This window comes from Rhinolophus sinicus, linkage group LG13 (assembly GCF_036562045.2).
Source record: "Rhinolophus sinicus isolate RSC01 linkage group LG13, ASM3656204v1, whole genome shotgun sequence".
In the NCBI taxonomy this organism is placed as follows: domain Eukaryota; kingdom Metazoa; phylum Chordata; class Mammalia; order Chiroptera; family Rhinolophidae; genus Rhinolophus; species Rhinolophus sinicus.
The window spans coordinates 27,168,706-27,186,191 of NC_133762.1; the positions used below are offsets into that span (position 1 = coordinate 27,168,706).

The following is a 17,486-nucleotide window of genomic DNA, read 5'->3' on the forward strand; positions in this document are numbered from 1 at the left end:
AGTTGTGGTATGCGGGGTCTGTGGTAACCACTCACCTTGAGACCTGCTCCTCCACAGATCATCAGGTAAACCCAGAAGCAGGAGTGATATTTCTGAATGCTCGGGACATTAGGCATTTCCAGAGATGTCGTTCTGGCTGGGAAGGAGGTGTGTGAGAAGTCACAGGACTAAGAGAAGGAGCTGAATGGACCTTGCAACAGGCTGGTGGGATGAGAGGTGGTGCCCGTGGGATGGACAGAATGTCGGTCCGCTGCTGCTACACGCATTTGCCAGATCCTCCCTCAGTTCATCCACTTGGAGTCTTTTACCAAGAAGGAAGGAAAAAAAATGAAGGCAGAATTCCTTGTGTCATTTTTAATTGATTTCTTCAGCATCCGGAGCGAGACTGGCACAAGGCCAAGGGAAGTCGGCGCCAGGGGAATTCATCAAAAATCGACCTACTGATGACTTGATCTGATGAAATAATTAGCTCCTGTTATTCTCCAGTCTCTGGTCACGGAGCTTAGATTTCCATCCAGAGAAGGGGCATCCTGGCTGGGGGCTTATGCTGCCCAGGTTGGGGGTGCTAAGAAGACCTACGTGGGTGCCAGAAACAGAGACCCACTGACCATGTACCCCAGCTCCACCTGCCATCTGGCCCAGGGCTTCCAATACAGGCTGTATCTCTCAGCTCCCCTGGACCTCTGCGTCACAGGCCCAGAGCCGAACAGGCCCTCGAAGGACACCTGGCCACCTGATGCTCCATTTGGCAAATAAGGAAACTGAGGCTGGGAGACTCTTAGTAGCTTGCCCAGAGATCTGCTTCCTGGAGGTTTTGGTTGAGCTAGCTGACTGGAGCCAGACTCTGTTTGAATCCCATGTCTGCCACTTATTGAGCCACATGATCATGGGAAAGTGTTTTTACTCTCTGGACCTCGGCTTCTCATCCATAAAATGGGTATAATATTAATGGGTAGGTAGGCAGATTAAAGGAGCTGATATGTATAAAATGCTTAGAGCAAGGGCTGGAGTATTGCAAGCTCTCAATAAGCATTTGCTGTATTATTTTTGGTATAACAGTGTTGCTGTTTGTAAGGCATCCCTTGGAAATTCTCTCGATCATATTTTATCCGTCGATGTTTATCTGAAGGAACATGAATGTGCATTTCAGTGGGCTGGTTGGCGCATCAGTTCAAGTGCAAAGCACTTGTGTTTCCCAAGGAGGTACACAGACTGATAAACATGATTTGAGGACCACTCCATGATCTGGAGTAATTCAGGGACCCATTAGATGGCTAGAACATGTCTCCTTTTCACCCCTCCAAAGACTCCCATTACCTCCAGCAGAGACCGTGCTAATATGATTCGATTCCTATGTCACCTGCTAATCTCCCTGAAAAAGAGAGGGTGCAAGTTCAAGAGCAGGCGAGTACAGGGCTGGGCTTAGAGACTTCAACATGAACTAGATACTGTTAGACTGAGCAACACTGTATCTGTTTTCTTTGACTGTATTTGTGTTGCTAGTTTTATAAGGAAGGTTTGCTGATTGTCCATTTTTCCTTGGATACAAAGTTTTTCTTCCAGAAATATACATTTGTGCTTTTCTTTTAAAATGAGGCCATTTAAAGAAATATGTAAAGCAAATAACAGTGGAAGGGTTGTCTAGATAGGGTAGAAATCGGGACACTTGAATGGAAGAAGCTGAGAAATGTTGAGCTTAGGGGTGAGGGGCCCACGCTGAGCAGGCAGGGAGAGCAGAGGCCAAACCCTGTCTCTGCCATTTTCTCTCTGTTCTCTTAGGACAGTGATTAGGCCTCAGTTGTTCTCAGCTGTAAAATGGGAAGAATGCCGTGTATCCCTTGGGGACGGAGCTGTGATTAACACAAACCCAGCCTCTGCCCTCATGGAGCTGACCCTCCAGTGGGGAGAACTAGGCAATAAATAATTACAGGTTGTAGTAGAGATTATGAGGGAAATAAAACAGGTTATAATATATGGAGAGTAGGCCAGATGGGGACACCACCTTAGGCAGGCAGTCATTGCAGCCTCTCCAAGGAAGTGACTTGTGCCAAGACTTGACAGAGAGAATAAGCCCATCATACAAAATCTAGGGAAAGACTCTTCCAGGTTTAAGGAATAGCAAGTGCAAAGGCCCCGGGGAGGAACAAGTTTGACTTGTCCAAACAACAGAAAGAAGAGAGTGGAGCTGGAGAGCAACTGAGAAGAAGGAGGAGAGGTGGGCAGGGGCAGGACTGTAGGGAGTTTGCATTTTATTCCCTGAGCCATGAGAAGCCAGGGGACGGTGTGAGCAGGTGAGTGACAGGACTGGGACCAAGGTGAGGCGAGTGCCTTGTACTTGTACCACCTGGAGTGAGTGCCCTTCAATTTTGTGGCCGAAGTGCCTCACTGAGTGACATGATCTGATTTGAATTTTAGGAAATCCCCACTGGCTGCTCTGGGGAGAATGGCAGGGGCCAGGGGTGGGGGACGCAGGGAGACCCTGTAGGTGGCTGTTGCGGTCTCCAGGAGAGATACGCAGGCAGCACATTCCTCTCTGCGGAACCTGGGGCCCGTGATGAGTTCCCTGAGCCATGACTTTGGGGTCTGATCCTTCAAGGTCACAGGAAGGGTGACTCAGCCAGACTCCAACAAGTTTGGTTTCCTCTCAAGACGTCTGTGTTCGTTCTCTCTCTCTCTCTCTCTCTCTCTCTCTCTCTCTCTCTCCCTCCCCCCCCCCCCCCCGTCTTAAATAAATGAGACCAAAAGTCTATATCTGGACAGGACTTGAAGCCTCATTTCCTCAAGAAGTAGAAAAATGACAGCAGAGTAAAGAGCAGAGCGAGAGTAGAGACCTGAATCTCGGGCTGAGCCAAGATTCGCCCTCCCACCTGGCCCCCCCTCCCCACCATTGCTTGTGATCTGATCTGGGCTTGTGGTGTGATGGGGGCGGGGGAGGGGGCAGTGACTGAGGTCCCAGTGGAATGTGACAGTTCATCTCCCTCAGCTTTGTAGCCCTCAAGTGTCTCTTCTGTCATTTTGTTTATTCTGCAACTTAAAACTAATGTGAATAACCTCCCAGCTCTGGGATCTGTTAGCAGGGAGCCTTCATACACATCCCCACCAGACTGAGTTCTTGTAATAACTATGTCTCCCCCTTTTATTCATGGGGAAACTGAGGATCCCCACTGGCTTATTGGTGGGGAAACAACACTGGTGAGGGATGGAGCCGGGACTGAATCCTGAGGAGTCGTCTAGCCCAAAGCGGACATCATCTCAGTGTCCAGTGCCCTCCCCGAGTCACATGCTGCCCGGGAGTCAGGCTGCAGCGCCCTCTCCTGTGCACCCGTGATTGTGCCAGCAGACACGAGGTGACCAGAAAGATCTCTCCCAGACTGGGCTTCGACCGTTCCTTTCTCTGGGGGTGATTTGTCTGTTGAAGTGGTTGGATAGTTTAGTGACAGGCTGATTATCTGACTTGGGACTTGAGCTGCCACCCACAAATGCATCCCCAGGCTCGCTGGTCCAGGGGAGAATTCTGTCTGCAGAAGTGGTCACAGAAGGCTTTCCTACCAGCCTAGTGCCTGAGTGGATTGTGATTTCTTTTCTTGTGATTTTAGCCGAGTTAGCTGTTTGCTCTGCTATAGCTCTCCCTGATCAGAGACACTCATTGTCCATGCCAGAGGCCATTGTAAAAAGCATTACGCAAGTCTGAGCGGTCGGGCAGCCTGAACTGAGAGACTGACCTGGTTCTTTTACTCCTACTTTAGATCCGTGAGCAGAGAGGGAAGAAGGCAAAGAAACAAATCCACGAGACGCAACCTCAGACTCCTGCCTCCTCCTGCAAGAAGCAACAGATCAGCAAAAATATAAAATGGCGCGCCCCAGCCTCCTGCTCTGCCTGTTCTCCGCAACTGTTCTCTCTCTGCTGGGTGGGAGTTCCGCGTTCTTGTCACACCACCGTCTGAAAGGCAGGCTTCAGAGGGACCGCAGGAACATCCGACCCAACATCATCCTGGTGCTGACGGATGACCAGGATGTGGAGCTCGGTAAGCACCCCAGCCAGCAAGTGGCATCTCCCCAGGGTCACTAGGACCATCTGCTGGGGCTAAGGCTCCCGATGGCAGACACTTGTGTCAATCTATAGAATTCTCTTCTGTGGGATTTAATCAAGTCACAGGGGTTGCCCCACACCTGTGGATTCGCAGATGGGTCCTCAAGGTTAGGGGTCTCCATCCTTTTCCTAATGAAGAACCCTGCGTGGATTTCTTCAGTCTTAAGGAGAAGACATGTTAAGACCAATTCATATTTTCATCCAATTTCTATTGAGTACCTGCTACCTGCCAGGCAATATTCTAGGGCCTAGAACTTCAGTAATGAGTAAGAAAGGCACGATGCCTGTTCTCATGGAGTGAGGGAGACATAATCAGCAGGAATGTGAAGTTCACATGAAAAGTCATTTCGGAAAGAGACAAATGCTCCTGTGAAACTGAAGAGGGCGCTGTGCTCGATGGGGTGGTGGTCAGAGTGCCTTTGGATTGGTTATCAGGGAGGGCTTCTCAGAGGGGGTGTTGTTTGAGCTGACACTGTACATGCGTGCGAGCATGCACACACACATATGCATGTGTAGACCCTTCCTCCACCAATCTCAACAGCTACGGGCGGGCTCAGCTTTTCTCGGTGGCATCCGGGAGCAGAAAGCCATTCCTATCGGCAGTATCCTGACCCAGTTCACAAAGATGGTACCCCAGGAGGCACCTCTGGTCCTGAGCTTCCTCCCCTCACAGGTAGAGCCGGTGAGGACAGGGCCCTTGCCAAGGTTGTTCCTTTACACCGATGCAGGCATGACAAGAGCTCATGGCTGCTCCAGCTCATGGCCTCTTCGCCTTCCTTTTATTACCCACATAAGTCACCCCAGGCTGCATCCTTGGTTCACTGTACAAACAAACCGCCCTGACTCTTCCCTGCCCTCCTGAGCAAGACCATGGGCTCCTCCACCCAAGCTGTAGGTGTCTTCATTTGCGTGAGGAAGAGACCCCAGAAACGCAGCCACCAAGAGTGAGGCCTGAAGAGTCGGTCTCACTTGGACCTTCTGCTCCCCTGACTCAGACTCCACTTATATTTCCAGCTTACCTTTGGGGCTCTCAGTAGAAACCTTCTTTCTCGTTATCTTGTGTCTTCTGCCCCTAGAATTTACTGATTTTATGGATTCCATTTCTCCACCTTAAACCCTATAACTAGCGCCGCCCTGTGGAATTATAATGCCAGCCGCAAACGCAAATGACAAAAGTCATTTTAAATTTTCAAGTAGCTACCGTGTTTCCCCGAAAATAAGACCTAGCGGGACCATCAGCTCTAATGTGTCTTTTGGATCAAAAATTAATATAAGACCCTGTCTTATATCATATAAGACTTGGTCTCATATTAAAATAAGACCAGATCTTATATTAATTTTTGCTCCAAAAGATGCATGGTCCAGCTAAGTCTTATTTTCGGGGAAACATGGTACCTTTTTTTAAAAAGTAAAAAGAAACTGGTGAAATTAATTTTAATAACATGTTTTGTTTAGCCAACTATACCCAAATTATTATCAACTCAACATGTAATCAATATAAAAATTATTAATAAGATATTTTACATTTTTAATATTGTTTTTTAACTCTGGCACGTATTTTACACTCAGAGCACATCTCAGTTGGGACTAGCCACCTTTCAGGTGCCCAGTAGCCGCTTATGGCTACTGTTCTGGACGACACACCATCCTTTTGCATTTTCCTTCTCCTGTGACTTAGATTTCTTTTATCATCATCAGTACTACCATGTATTGTGAAGATCTGGGGGAAAGCCTTTCAAGCAGAGACAATAGCATGTGCAAAGGCCCTGAGGCAGGACCAGGGAGACAGATGTGGCTGGAACCTGGGAAAGGAGTACAGGAAATGAGACTGGAGAGAGTGGGGAGGAGCCTCTTGGAGGCTCTCGTGGGTTATGGTAAGGAATGCCGATAGTTGACCAGGTGAGGGGTTGGCCTTTAGCCTCTACCCACTGTCAAAGGACAACCGAATATCGTTGGTGGCAATAAATGTAAAGGTTTACTGGATAAGCCTTTGCAACCTGATATAAGATTGTGATGAAGATCGAAATGCAAATCTATACCCCTTTTGGATCCATTATTAAAAATACAAATCAGTCTTTTAACTGGCAAGAAAAGGTGATTTATATAAATCCAAGTCATTCCTTGTAATGATTTGTATTAATGATCACAAGTATAGATTTTTTCAGGGACCTTATCAGTGCAAAAAGAATATGCAGCCAGGAAGCAATCAGAACCCAGAGCTTTTATTGACCGTTTGACAAACAGGATGCCTCTCTCCCTGTCACCATTTAGCATGAGCCACGTTTGACAACCATGAGGAATCTACAGACCTTGGCCATAAGGGCGTGAATTTTGTTTCTAGCAGGCTTTCGCAAAGAGCACTCAGAGGTAGCACCTGGACCTCAGAGCACTGTGGTCTTGCCTTGTGGGACCCCGTGAGCTGTTTTGATCATAGTTATGCCTGGGAATTCAAGACACCCCGGATGTTCATTCATTCATTCATTCATTCATTCATTCATTCATTCATTCATTCAACAGATGTTTGTTAAGCATCCACTTTGTGTACTGTACTGTTCTGGGAACGGGAGGACTGAAAAAGGATCGTTCTAGGTAGAGAGAACAGAAAAAGCAAAGATACGGAGTTAGAAATGAGCTTGGTGGGTTGGGACAAAGGAATGCCTACGAGTGGGAGTGGACGGAGCTGGGATATAAGTAGAGAAAGATGAGGCCAGGAGTTGCCTGGGGCCAGGTCGCATGGGGCCTTGTGGCCGTGGTGAGAGCTTTGAGTTACATTCTTAGTGAAATGGACATGGATTCGGAGGCCAGTGCAGTAACTGGGCAGGCGATGATGGAAGCTGGGATAAGGGGGACAGCAATGGAAGGGGTGAGATGATGATGGATGGGTTGGAGGGAGCAGTTAAGGAAAAGAACTTCCAGGGTGACTCCCAGATTTGGGGCCTGAACCACGGTGAGTGATTGAACACTCATTCTTAGGAACAACACGTGTTTTGCTGCAGCCACATGATCTAACTGAGCCTCATGTCAGAATCTAATTGTAAGTTTTCATCTGTGACGCTTGAATAAAACCAGCAGAATATGCAAATATAGGGAAAGGAGCTGTGGGTGTGTTGATGACACGGGAGAGAGGAAAGCCAAGAAGATCACAGTTTACGTAAAATGCGTAGATTCATTCTCTTCATTTTATAGGTGGAGAGATGAAGTAAAGCACAGGGAAATGAAGTTACTTGTTCCCAGTCTAGAACCTGGCTAAACAAGATTTGAACCCCGAGCCCAGGGTCTTAGCCACTGCTCTACTTAACCAGTCTCCTAGGATAGCTGTTGAGTTGTTAGTGTGTTTGTTAGTTTTCACTGGTACAAATACCGTTGCCAGAAATGTCTTTATACACATGTCTTTGGATACCCAAGCAAGTGTTTCTGAAGGATAAATTCTAGGAAGTGGATATGGTGGGTGATGGGTTTAGAGCCCTTGTGTTCTGTGGCATCTGCCAGCTCCCACCCACAGCACAAACTTGCATAGATGGCTGCCTGCAAGTGTTCCCTTCCACGAAGGAGCCAGCCCCTCCATCGGCAGAACTGGCTTTTGAAGGAGGCTGCCCTTTTTTCAGGAGGTGAGGGATGGGACGGTGGCAGTGGGGTGAGGGGATGATGAGCTTTTTATAAACCACTAGACAGACCCGGATCAATAATGCATGTTCCCAAAAAGGCCAGCACATTATCTCACAGTCTGCGACAACTGGCACGTAGAGGGTGGTCCTAAAAAATTTATCATCTGCTATTTTCTGCTCATCCATGCGGCAGTTCCAACAGTTCTTGGGGCTGGAGACTTCTCGACTGAGATAATTCCAGGCTTTCTTCCAGTCCCGGGGCAGAGAACAGCTGTCCATCCTAATTAGGGTCTGGTGGAGAATATTGGTACAGGACACAACACAGAAGAGGGGCCTGTCATCCTGTTTCCTAATTGCAATGTGGGGAGAGGGAGGGCTATACATTTTCCTTTTTTTATATGCATTTGACACACCTCCCTCACTCAGAAGTGTCAAATGCCCAGGGGAGCTGGTCCCAGGGCACATCAGTCATTAAGTGGACTCCATGATCAATACATTTTCAAGGCCATTGGGAATATCCCTGGGTTTGGATGACCCGCGGAGACCAGCAGGGTCTCGGCTGGCCTTCTTCACCAGGAGGGTCGGAGAGGGAGAAGCGCACAGAAGCCAAGGTCTTGTTTGCATGTGTCCTTCAGGCAGAGAGGCCAGGAGCCGGTGGACTCTGCCAGGGTTTACTGGTTTAATTCAGTCCAGACAAAGCTTTGGTGCGTCTCAGGGGCCACCACGATGAGTTAGACACGGTCCTTGCTTGGAGCAAGAGACTATGTGCAGCATCCCAGTGCCGTCTGTTCTTTTATTGGAAATTTTCTTTCACTAGACTTACTTTGTGAAGCTTAAATACTATTTTAAAAGGAAGCTCTAAATTATGACTGTAAATGCAAAGCTATTATCCATTGCCTTCCGTCGAAGAACACTGCCAGACCCAGCGCGATGAGAACAGCAGTGTTTTCACATCTCCGCAAGATGCTGCCTCCCTCCAGGCTGGCGTGTCTTTGTCATGAAGGGTGATGGGCAGTTTTGAGAGAGGTGTTAAAGGTGAACTAGCACCTCCCTGAGACCTCCTCTTTGACCTGATCAGCAGAATGGAGACTAGAAAAGGGGAGGACTTTTCCAAGGGTGAGTCACGGGCTTTTAATGTCGGGGCCAAACTAATATGGGAACCACATGGTGGTAACTCCTGGGTCTGAGGGTTAAGGAGACAGTCAGACCCAAACCCCAAAATAGCAAGCACTGATTCTCCACTGCTCATTTGGCTGAGGGTGCATGCCTGGTAGAAACAAGGTGCCTTTTAGGGGCCCCCTTGGATTGCAGTATTTCAAGTGTGCCCCTCATGATTGCATGAACTGTGAAATGCTCATTTCAAAAGAATGCTCTGCCTTTCAGAACATCTTTAAATGAAAGTACTCCCAGTAAAGATGTAAGGATGAGAATTCTCTGGCAAGACAGCTGAGTTCAAATCCTTACTCTGACACTGACTGTGTGGCTTCGAGAATGTTACTTGACCTCTCTGAGTAAACCCCCAAGAAAGGAGTTCATTGGACTCATGTAAATAAAAAGTCCAAGTGTATCAGGTATGGTTGGATCCAGGATCCGTATCGTTGGATGTCAGCTGTCTCTCCATCTCCCGGGCCTCAGCTTTCCTCCAAGTTGTCTTCACTGTCAGCCCAACTTTCCATATGACACCCCTGGCATCGCCAGACCTACATTAATGCTACAGCAAGCCATCTTTATAGAAGGAGTTTCTCCCATGAGTGCCAATGAAAATCCCCAAATTAACTGTCTTCAGTCTGGCACTCTCTGTGACATCTGATCAACCCTGAACAACTCAGGGAGATGGAACACAATGATTGGCTGGCCTGGGTCATGTGCACATTCCGAGAGCCAGGGGCGGGGCCAACCCCACAGGAACCAGGAGGACTAGGAGAGGGGAGTAGAGGTGATTGCCTGAAGGAAAAGTCAAGAGCTGGTGCCAGAAGGAGATAGAATGGCTGGTGTGCAGACAAGTCCAGGAGAAGCCCGTGGCACCTCACAGGCTCTCTCTGAAGCAGGGTGCTCAAAGGGTGGACTAGATTCAGTCATTCACCAGGTATTTATTAAGCACCTCCAATTGCCAAAGGATCCAGCAGCAAACAAAATAGGCAAAATCTCTGTTCTTATGGAGCTTACATTCTACTGCAAGAGTTCATTTTTTTAAAGATAAATGAGTATATAGTACATAAGATAGCGAAAAGTGGTGAAGAGAATAAAGCAAGGAAAGGAAGTCAACAAGGAGAGAGGTGATGTTGTGGTTTTATGTAGAGTGGTCTCTCTGAGAAGGCAAAGAAGGTGAGGGAGCCAGTCAAGGGGATTCCCCTGGGAAGAGCATCCCAGGCAGAGGGAACAGTAAGTGCAAAGGCCCTGAGGCAGAAGCACTCCTAGCAGGCTCACAGGGCAGCCAAGAGGCCAGAGTGGCAGAGCAGTGTGAGCAAAAGGGACAGGAGGAGATGCGATCTCAGAGGTAATGGGGTGCTGGTGGGAGGCTGGATCACACAGGGCCTTTGAACCAGGGAGAGGACTTTGGCTTTCTGAGTGACATGCACACCAACCAATAGAGGACCCTGAGCAGAGGAAGAACATTATCTGATTTATGTGTTAATATGACCCCTCTGGCTATGATACAGAGAATAGACTAAAGGGACGCAATAAGAGCAGAGGCCTGGAGGCCTGGTGATGAGTCTGCTGCAATAATTCACACAGGAGATGGGCCCAGTGATGAGTCTACTGCAATGGTCCAGGCAGGAGATGATGGAGACTCAGACCAGAGTGGGGGAAAGGAGTGAGTTGCTGCACATAGTAGGCTGATGGAGCTCCTAAGATGTGCTGACGTAGCTAATGTAGAGTGGGACAGAGGAGTCAAGAATGACTCCAAGATTTTAGCCTAAACATCTACAAGCAGGGATTTTCTGTTCATGGAGATGGGGAACGCTGTGGTCGGGAGCTCAGTTCTGGACCTGCACATTGCAGATGCCTGAGAACTGCCAAGAGGAGCTGTCCAAGGCAGCCAGCCTTCAGAGTCACAAGTTCAGGGGAGAGGCCCAGGCCTGGATGGGCCTGGAGTGGGGGCCGGGGGAATTGCCTGCAGATTGTTTGCCTGTTTGTGCTTTCCTGGGTCCGAGACCCTCACCAGATTCTCAGAGGGATCTGTGATCTTGTAATTTGCAGGCCCTCGGCCGGGAGGGCTGCTGGTGAAAGAGATAGGCTTTTGAGAGAAAGGCCTGCGAGGGTGTCTGGCCAGGCACTTGTTTTGCACTTTCCATCTGTGAACACAAGGAAACCACACCCTGAGCTGCAGACTGATATCCAGAAATCAATTCTAAGTTGCAGGCTTGGGGACTTGGCAAGGGTCAGATGGCTGGAAGACCAGAAGAGTGTGCCCCGATTCCAGACACCAGATCGGGGGTAACTTCCACCTCAGCCTCCCTGAGCTATCAACTCCTGACATTCCTGGCCCTGCTCTCTAGAGTTAGAAAAACATGTCGGTGCAGGTTGTCTCAGGAAGAAAAGCGCTTCATTCGGACCCACCCTGGCGTTCCGCTTGCCAAGCACATTCCACGAGATTTTTTTCTTTTTTTCGACTCAGCAACCCTTGGGAGATCACTTCAATTCTGGAAGCTGAGTGTATCGGGATTAAGTTTGGCTGCATGTAAAAGAAAATGTAAAATAGCGGTGGCGTAAACTAGATAGAATTTTGCTTCTCACTCACATAAAATTATCTGGAAGTTGGCAGTCCAGGGCTGCCATGGTCGCTTCAAGGGACCCAAGCTCCTTCTCTGCCTTTCTGTTCTGTAACGCTTATTGTGTGGCTTCCATTTCCAAGGTCTCTTCAATGGATGTCTGGGACAAGGTCCGTTAGAGGAGCTGACGGCACATACAACTCACTCACTTAGCCACACCGTCTCAGCAGGGAATGTGGGGCACACTCAAGTTTGGGGTCTTCAAGGAGGATTTAACTATTTTTTGCTAAGGGGTGAGCAAATGTGGGGAAACCACTAGTGACAGTGCAGCCCCCAAGGGTAGCAGTAGCAGTGGGGTCATCCCTACCCCAAGACCAAGGGGATGAAGAGAGTGAATGGTGACTGGAAACTGGAGACACAAAGGGCACCCAGCAGGAGCTGTCATCCTCTGTTGATACCACAGGGAAGGAGATGGAGGGATCCATACCCCGACCTCAGTTACCTCCCTTGGTGATCTCCTGCCAGCGCCCCCCATTGACCTAACCCAGCCCAGAACCAGAGAGTAGACACATGTGCCTGCGGTTCATCCAGGCCAGCTCCCTGGGCTGGAGAGCTGGGCACAGGGTGGATCTGGAAAGCCGCGGAGGACCACTCCCACATGTAGTGGCTACAAGAGAATCTGGGAAATGTATTCGTAGTTTCCTAGCTAAGTGTACTGAAGATTAAAATTACAACCTGTTAAGAAGGAAGGAGGGGAAACCGATATTGGTGGGCAATCTGGGGTTTCAGCCACATCAGGATCAGGAGCAAGGGGTCCAGACAGGGGCAGCACCACTAGCAGGGGTGGTGTGCTTGTATGACGGGCACTGCACCCGGAGAAGGAGACGTTCCCGTGGAAATGGGGGGAGGAGCATTGCAGGCAGAAGAACAAGTGCAAGAGCCATGTGGCTAGAAGGACAGCCAGCAGGACCTGGGGAGTGAGTGGGAGAGTACTGCGGGTGAGGGCAGGGAGGAGATGGGGGAAGGCCAATGGAAAGTCACTGAAATGCTGAGCAGGTCAAATGCTCATGTTTCAGGGGTGGCCCAGGGACAAGAGCAGAATCAGGAAGACCAGGGGTCCAGGTGGGAGATGATGGGAGTGCTGCAGAGGGAGAGGGTGCAGGGAGCAGGTTCTGTTTTGAAGGTCGGGCAGGCAGGGCTTATTGATGGATTACACGTGGGAGGGAGGAAAGGCGACTCAAGGATGACTCCTAGGTTTTTGGCTGAGCTGTTGGGCAGATGGTGGTGCCGTTTACAGAGATGGGGAAACGAGGTTTTCAGGCTTCGCACAGACATCAGGCTGCTTTGCAAACATCACCCACCAGGCCAGGAACTAGGTGACTGGCTCTGTGGAGCCCACCCTGGAAAATGGGCAAGACACCCAAGAGATCCCTTCTGGTTGAATAAATAGCCTCTGCCAAGGGCAATGCGTTGGAGAATTACAAGTGAAAGGAACGCTTCTGGGTGGACGGACCTTCTGAGAGAGGAAGTGACCAATGATTGCTGAGTGCCATTGATTATACGGGTGACCAGTCCTTTTCCAGAGTCCGTCTGCCACCTTTTCTCTGTGGAGAAGGACCCTCTCAGGATTTTCTCCCAGAAACTTCTGCAAGCAGGGCCAGCAGAAGGAACAGGAGAAAAAATTAACTTTCTGATCTCTCTGACAGTCCAATGTTCATTAATGAAATTCCAATACTGCCTCTTCAACATCTGCTTAATTGATTTTGGGTTTAGCAACCAATTTCTAGCCTGTGCTTTTCATAGCTGAACACAGAAATTACATTTGACTTTGTTTTGTACTATCCGAGAATCAGGACTGGTTTCCCCTTTGCCACCATCGTGAGGACACCTGGTCTGAGAGGCAGGTCCTGAGAATCCAGTGGCACTATTCTGAACTGAGTTGCTAACAAACAGCAGTGGTCACATTTCCAGCGCAAGCTTGAAAGGCCCCAGAAAAGCAGTCACAAAGTGGGTGGGCAAATGGGTGTCATGGGGTAAATGCCACGTTCCTGGCAATCGAGTGGTTTGGGCACCAGGATTTATGTGCCATCTTCAGGGTCGGGGTGGGGCCTCCCCGGCCCATTAGAGTCCCAGAGAGGTGTCAGGGTGACCTCACCCCTGGCCCAGCGAAGTAGAAAAGTTTGATCATGGAAAGAGACTGAGTCTGTTTATGTCTCTATGTCCCCAGGTTTATGTTGGACAAAATAAGTTTTGGTTGGCTGGCTTGACTTCATTTAAAATATTGAAAACGGGCCTGTGTGTTTCTGTGTGGCCGCGTCTTCCAGGTTCTTCCCTCCCATCGGAGCCATCCGTCTGCATTAGGGCTGTGCTGGGCAAGGAGATTAGATCATATGTTTTTGCGTTCCAGATGTGTCTTTATAGTGCCCCGACGCTATGGCGGTTTTAATAAAGCAGGTTACTGTCCCCAAGGGGAAGGGGAGGCTTCACATGGAGGGTTGCTTCTGCACAGATGCCGCTGTCATTTCGAGGCATTGTTAAATTGTACTCTAATAGTATCTTGACACCGCTCTCCTTCAGCTGGCTTATTTGGGCAGGGGTGAGTGCACCGAGCAGGCACGCACAGGGCACTCACTACTCGTGAAGAGCAGCCACTCGCTCATTTCCTCTGAAATTAGTAGGAGGGAGATATAAGCATTTTGAGGCCCTGGTTTTGAGCCCATTAAAAATAAGAAATGGTTTCTTCAGGCTGTTTGTTTTTTGCCGATGCAGCATTTGGGGCTGCTGACTGCAGGTGAATTATTCACCAGGTGGTGGCCTCCCTGCTTTCCAGAACGGTCTGACAGGTCTGTCGGGCGAGCGGTCAGCTTCGTCCCTTTCTGCAGTCTCTGGAGACAGAAGCTGAAATCTCACTACCGGCTGCGTCCTCCTTTCTCTTCACAGTTTGTGAAGAGCGAGCAAAGGGCTGATTCTGCCGGGACTGCCCCAGATTCATTTCTTCAAGAAATACCGGGGGTGCCCCCAAAAAATGTCTACAAGTGGACACTGGGCAACGTTGCTCAAGCAGTAGTTCGCTGTAATCAGAAGTGTCTGGACGCTGATGGGAACCACTCTGAGCACCTCTTATAATTGCACAAGTCAAACATGACTCGTATTCATCTTTTGTTACCAGTATATATTGAGTATTACAATTTTAATAGTTTTCCTTTCTTAAAATGTGTACATTTTGAGGGCACCCCCTGTATTTCTTGAGCACCTGCTACGTGCCAGGCACATCCCCTCACCTTGCCATAGTTTTCACCATATCTATGTGCCACCTGTACTTTTCACTTTAAAAAAAAAGCTTTAGTTGTTTTGCAAAAAGAACAAGATTCCACCACCCTAAATGAGAGAGGCTAGCATCACTTGCCCTAAATGCAAGGGAAGTAAACCATGCAATCAAATATCAGCTAATTCTGCCGCCCACCTAGAGCGCAGGTGGGTGGCGAGTTCTCTCCCTGTTGAAATAGGTGTGTAGGTGTTAAGGACGTTGGAGCACCAACCCAAGACTTTCTCCTGGACTTTATCAGGAGTGAACAGGAATCACTTTCCCACCACTGGTGTCCCAGGTATTTGGTGATGTGACCCTGTGCCACTTTCACTGCTGATGTGCCAGCTGCAGTCACCTCTGGGCTGACTAGCGGACCAGATATACATACAGTCCAAGGACTGTTCTGTGCCTTGTTGACGCCAATTGTTGATCAAGTGCATAGGGACCTCTGTGCACTTCCTTGGTTCAGTGTCACCACCTCCCACATGATGTAAATTGAATGTTTCCTAAACAGGACACCCAGCACCTATCTCTCCCATTGGACAAGCCTGGGTTCCGGTCCTCACATCCCACTTCCCCAGCTCTGTGGCCTCGGTCAGTCATTTAACTCCCGGCGCTCAGTTCCTTCTGTTACATGGGTCGTTGGGATGATTAAGTAAAACGATGCATGTATGTGCCTGGCACAGCGTACGCAGCCGTCATTGAGCCAATGGCAGTCACATTAATAATGGTGATGACGATGATGATTATTGATGTATAACTCTACCGCAGGGACAAGCTAAGTTATATTAGGAGTTGTAAAACCAACGCCATCAGAGACCAGGCGGGAGATGTGGGTGGGTAAAGTTGGTGTGGGACTATAGGGAGTGCCGGGGAGTGCAGCCAACTAGAGTACACATGGGCTGTTTAGTGCTAGTTAAAGTGAAATTGTAAAAATCCACTGCACAACACACACACACACACACACACACACACACACACACACAGGTCCATGGACACAAACTAGCTTGGGCTCCTGAGTTATATGGAAACCCAAAGAGTAAGCTAATTTGGGGGGTATGTTAGCAGATATATGTGCCAGGCACTGCTAGGCTTGAGACTATGCCAGTGAACAAAGTTGGCCTAAATCTCTGCCCCTGTGACGCTGTCCCCGTGGGCGTGACTTGCAGCACCCCAACAACTGAACTGGAAGTGACATCAGTGCCCGAGGGTAGTAACTGCCTTGGGGAGAAGAGAAGGGAAGCCCGGAAGGGAGTGGGAAGGGCTTTAAGGAGGGGTGATGGTTTCAATACAGAACCATGTGAGATGTTTGATGTTTGGTCAGTAACCTGAAGGTCTCAGGAGGGAGCGCCCAGGCAGGGGGCACCGCTCAGGCAAAGGTCATGAAGTGGCATGTGTTCAGGCTTGGGGCCTCAAGGGCATGACCTGATATCTCGATTTGGGGGGGCGGGGGAAGGGGAGGACCTCAAGGTGGAAGGAACTGATTGGCCCGCAAAAGGCTGCCTGGAATCCAGAGGGGCCACCTCCCCAAGAGCAGCCCTGAGGCTGGTAAGGCCCCAGGTCCCTGTGAGACCCTGAGACATGGACTCTGAGACAGTGGCACCACACTCCATCGGGTTCTGGCGAGTTAACATAGCTGGTTGAGGGAGGCCCCGAAAAGCCCACCTCCCCCAACCGTGCCAGAGGGAGCCTTCACACCTGGTGGGAAGCCTATAATTGCCCACCAGTTGCAGCTGGAACCCTTGGGGACTTCTCAGGAAGTTATGTGACCTTGACACAGATGTTCACCCAGTTCCAGGTGATTCCTATTCAAACACAAAGCTGGCTCTTTCCTCCACCCACCAGGGGCAACTTTGGCCAGGAGGCTCAGGAAATGCACCTGGTTCCAGGAGGGCGTCCCTTGTAAAACCATCTCAGTGCTGGGCTTGAAAGGGCAGGCTTTGCTCTGTTTGCTTCAGTCACTCCGTGAGTTTTTACAGAGCACCAATTATATATTCCTGGGGGTGGGGGAGTAGCCAGCACCCCGGGTCACCCAGAGCTCTCAGTCTGGGAGAGGAAGATCATAAACAAGCAAACCAATAAAAAAAAATTATTTTTTTAAGGACCATTTCAGAAAGAGACAAATGCAATGAAGAAGCGTACACTGGTGATAGGCAGTAAGCAGGGTGGGGGCTCCTTCAGAGGGGGAGGACAGTGAGGCCTTGCTGAGGAGGTGACGTCTAAATTGAGATCTGAATAATGGGACAAGTCCCAGGCAGAGGCAATAGCAAGTACAAAGGTCCTGGGGCAGGAATGAGCTTGGAATAGTTGAGAAACAATGAAGGGGCCAGTGTAGGCAACTAAGCTAAGGGGAGGGAAGAGATGAGGTCGAAGAAACACGGGAGGTAGGTTGCTGGGGGGAGAAGGTCTTGAAGGCCACAGGAAGGAACTCACGTTGTCTTCTAAGTGCCATGGGAAGCGATTGGATGGTTTTAAGCAGTGAAGAGATATATGATCTGTGATTGCCTCAGGGAAGCTCTCGCTCTGCTTCCATCTCCACTTAGCAGAAAGATTGGATAAAGAGTTGTATGACTCTCCTTTTCGTTCTTAGCCCTTAGGGATACAGTGCTGAGGGGGTCTGATGAGTTGTTTTCAGACCTCGAGGGGTTCTTGGTGGTAGAGATCAGCAGCTCCCCAGCCCGAACCTCACTTGCCTGAGAGATGCTGCACAGGTTTCCTAACTGTCCTGACAAAATTGCCACAAACTGGGTGCCTTGAAACAAAAGCAGTTT

The 17,486-nt window shown here is 49.3% G+C and overlaps 1 protein-coding gene across 6 annotated transcripts in view; it reads left to right on the top strand.

The window, feature by feature from the left end:
- Window positions 1–17,486, top strand: part of SULF2 (sulfatase 2) — a 102,703-nt gene that overhangs the window by 19,675 nt on the left and 65,542 nt on the right. For all 6 annotated transcript variants that reach the window (XM_074317821.1, XM_019749674.2, XM_074317820.1 and 3 more), the window contains exon 2: window positions 3,747–4,025. In XM_074317821.1, the coding sequence (XP_074173922.1) occupies window positions 3,851–4,025 (175 nt within the window). In that variant the 5' untranslated portion in view covers window positions 3,747–3,850. The remainder of the gene's footprint in view (window positions 1–3,746; window positions 4,026–17,486) is intronic.